Source organism: Monopterus albus, unplaced genomic scaffold, assembly GCF_001952655.1.
Source record: "Monopterus albus unplaced genomic scaffold, M_albus_1.0 scaffold1875.1, whole genome shotgun sequence".
NCBI classification, from domain to species: Eukaryota; Metazoa; Chordata; class Actinopteri; order Synbranchiformes; family Synbranchidae; genus Monopterus; species Monopterus albus.
Window position 1 is genome coordinate 1 of NW_018129750.1, and position 2,692 is coordinate 2,692.

The 2,692-nt window shown below is 37.1% G+C and overlaps 1 protein-coding gene across 1 annotated transcript; it reads right to left on the bottom strand.

Annotated features, from left to right (window-relative positions):
* Positions 1–494: 494 nt before the first annotated feature.
* Positions 495–2,429, bottom strand: LOC109953892 (high choriolytic enzyme 2-like; the record flags this gene model as incomplete). Its single annotated transcript, XM_020589334.1, has 5 exons — positions 1,841–2,429; positions 1,639–1,690; positions 1,474–1,524; positions 1,138–1,266; positions 495–612 (listed from the first exon to the last, which is right to left on the bottom strand). Coding segments are annotated over exons 1-5 (404 nt in total), but the record flags the coding sequence as incomplete, so codon positions are not given.
* Positions 2,430–2,692: the final 263 nt, after the last annotated feature.

Genomic DNA, 2,692 nt, shown 5'->3' on the forward strand with positions numbered 1-2,692 from the left:
GCAGTTGCTGTTTGCTACATACCACTGGATGTACTGCCAGCTGTCAATGCACTGATTTGATACTCTGCCAAATACTGGCGCTGTTTTTACAGCTACAGTACATGCAATCTTTAAGATAAGGTTATGATATGTGAAAGGAGGTGCATATCAGTTTGGGAGTCTGATGTGATGACTGATGTTGTCTATGTTTCTGATACAAAGTGTGTTAAATATTAATATTTCAAAGCTGGATACACAAAACAGTTGGCTTATTCAGCTTGTTTTGTTTGGAGATCTCTTTGAAAGTTGATTAAATATAACTAGCAGCCCAATATAAAATATGAGTAACTCTCAGCCACTTAAATTTTTTTCAAAGTAGCCCTCCAAGTAAAAAAGGATGGAGACCCTTGTCTAGGGAGAGGTTTCCATTAAGAGAGAGTGTATGAATGTGTCAGTCCTGTCTTTTCATGTTAATGTAGGTGTGCGTTTGTGTGCGTGTGTGGGTGTGTTCTTACTCAGTTCCAGGGAAGAAGTATAGGAAATCCGTCTGTGTCGTCCGCCAGACGAAGCGAATGCAGGTGGTAGAGTGGAAAGATACCAGACCATTGACGATGGTGTTGACCTCTGCTTGAGCTACAGAGACAAAGAACAGATGCTGAGAAGTGTTTTCCCTGAACAGGTGACATACGCTTCCTATAGGCACAACTCACATTTTCCTTAGGAATCAGTTTTCCCAATAATTCCTCATCTGTTCTGAATCTCAACTGGTAAACACAAAGCTCAGTAAGAAAGTGTCTTCATTTCCGTACGTTTTTTTAAATCAAATTTTAAATAAGGAGAAAGTTATTCCGATACTTTTCTTTAATTAGTAGACATAAATATTGTTTTCCAAAACAGTGTAGTGAACTGTAGTAAACAAAACTACTTGTCAACAGATTTTCAAGTGAGACAAATAAAACCAACAAAGGCTAAAAGACTTTGTATTATTTGTTTGTTTGTTCAGGTGAATCCAACTACAAACAACAGTTGCAGCATGTTAAGACAGAATTTATACCAACTACTGAAAGAGTTTAGTTTGTATATGATCATCTTAAATGTTTGTAGTTCTCAGTGCAACCAAACAAAGATGACATCGAAGGTTAAGTTAATGTGACTTACTGTAGTCAGCGGAGATGGCAACAGGCACAATGACATAGGATCCACTTTTAGGCCACTTGCAGCCAGTGGCTGTGCAGGGGACGGCGTTCTTGTTGGTATTTGGCTTGATGTCACCATGTACCAGATGTGCTGCAAAACAACAAAGAGAAATTTTAATGAATATTCAAAGCAGGAATCTACATGATCTATAGACATGCCTGTTTTTATATGAAACCCAACGAGCTAACATTTTTTTATATTATCAAATGTGTTTTTCTGATTACAATTTTTTATTTAGTTAAACAAACAAACATATGTTGGTAAGATGAATGTAATTACACATTTATGCTCACTTACATGAGTTAACATTGGTACGTTCAATCATTTTAGATGAGCTCATAGTGCTGTCTGGAGGCAAAGAGAGAAAACAGAAACTACAAACCAGGAGCTGAAAGTGAATTTGTAAATGATCCACATGTTAAATGTACACTGAGAAGAACACACAAAACTTTTTTTTTTTACTTTGAACTGAATGCGCTCCGTCGATCATGAAATCTAATGAGTCTGCACACTCCTGCAACACAATGACATGCAGCGACACATATCAAGACTGTTTTATTCTTCAAGTTCATATTATGTTAACATTTTGAAGCTCCATGGTTTTCACCAGGAGAGCAGGTGGTGTTTGACATCAATGTCTGTGTGTCGAAAGATTCAAACTTACCGAAGGAATGAACGTCAGTGAGAGGAGGGCGAGAAGGAAAACCGGGATCATCATGGTGGTCCTCTACAGTTAAACTTCAAATCTGAAAATGCAGTAGAAATCTGACCAGTGTTTGGTCATTAAAGATTAAGTCTGGCAAATGTAGTAAATACTAAATCAGTAAGGTGAGAATAGAGAGAAAAAGAAGGCGATTAGAGCAAGTTACCTGTTGTAGCAGGCGTCTGATGCTGGATGCTGCAGGTGCTCAGCTCCTCTCTCTTTATAAGCCTCTCACACTGGGTGTGGCTCAGGTTTTACCAGTAAACATCAAGGTCATCAGTGTCGTACTGTTTATGCTCTTGCAACTCACAATAACTTTACAGATAACACAAAAAAGTGAAACTCTCCAGAGGTGGAGGAAGTATTCCGATCATTTACTTACAATAAGTAAAAGTTGATGCAAATTATTCAAACAATCCATCAATCAAACTTAACTTGTAAAACACCTTTCGTACGCTCAGCTCAAAGTGCTGTTAGACGATTGACAAGCTGACAGTAGGACAGAACTAAAGTGAACAGATAGAACAGTTTCACGTAACAATAAACTAAAATAAAATGTAAGTAAAGGTCAAATGAAAACAACAAAATAAAGTGAATTAAAACTTGAGAAATCAGATGAAAAATAAGAAATAAAACGTGGGAAGAAAACATTTTATAATATGGATACACTCACAGGTGTATGAATACTGGTTTTCCTGATTCAAAAATAGGTCTATTGAGTTTACAGGCTAAAATAATTGACATGATATCAGTGAAAGAATAGCTGGGAGAATGGGACTTCTGAAACCCACACACCATCCCTATCTAACAAAA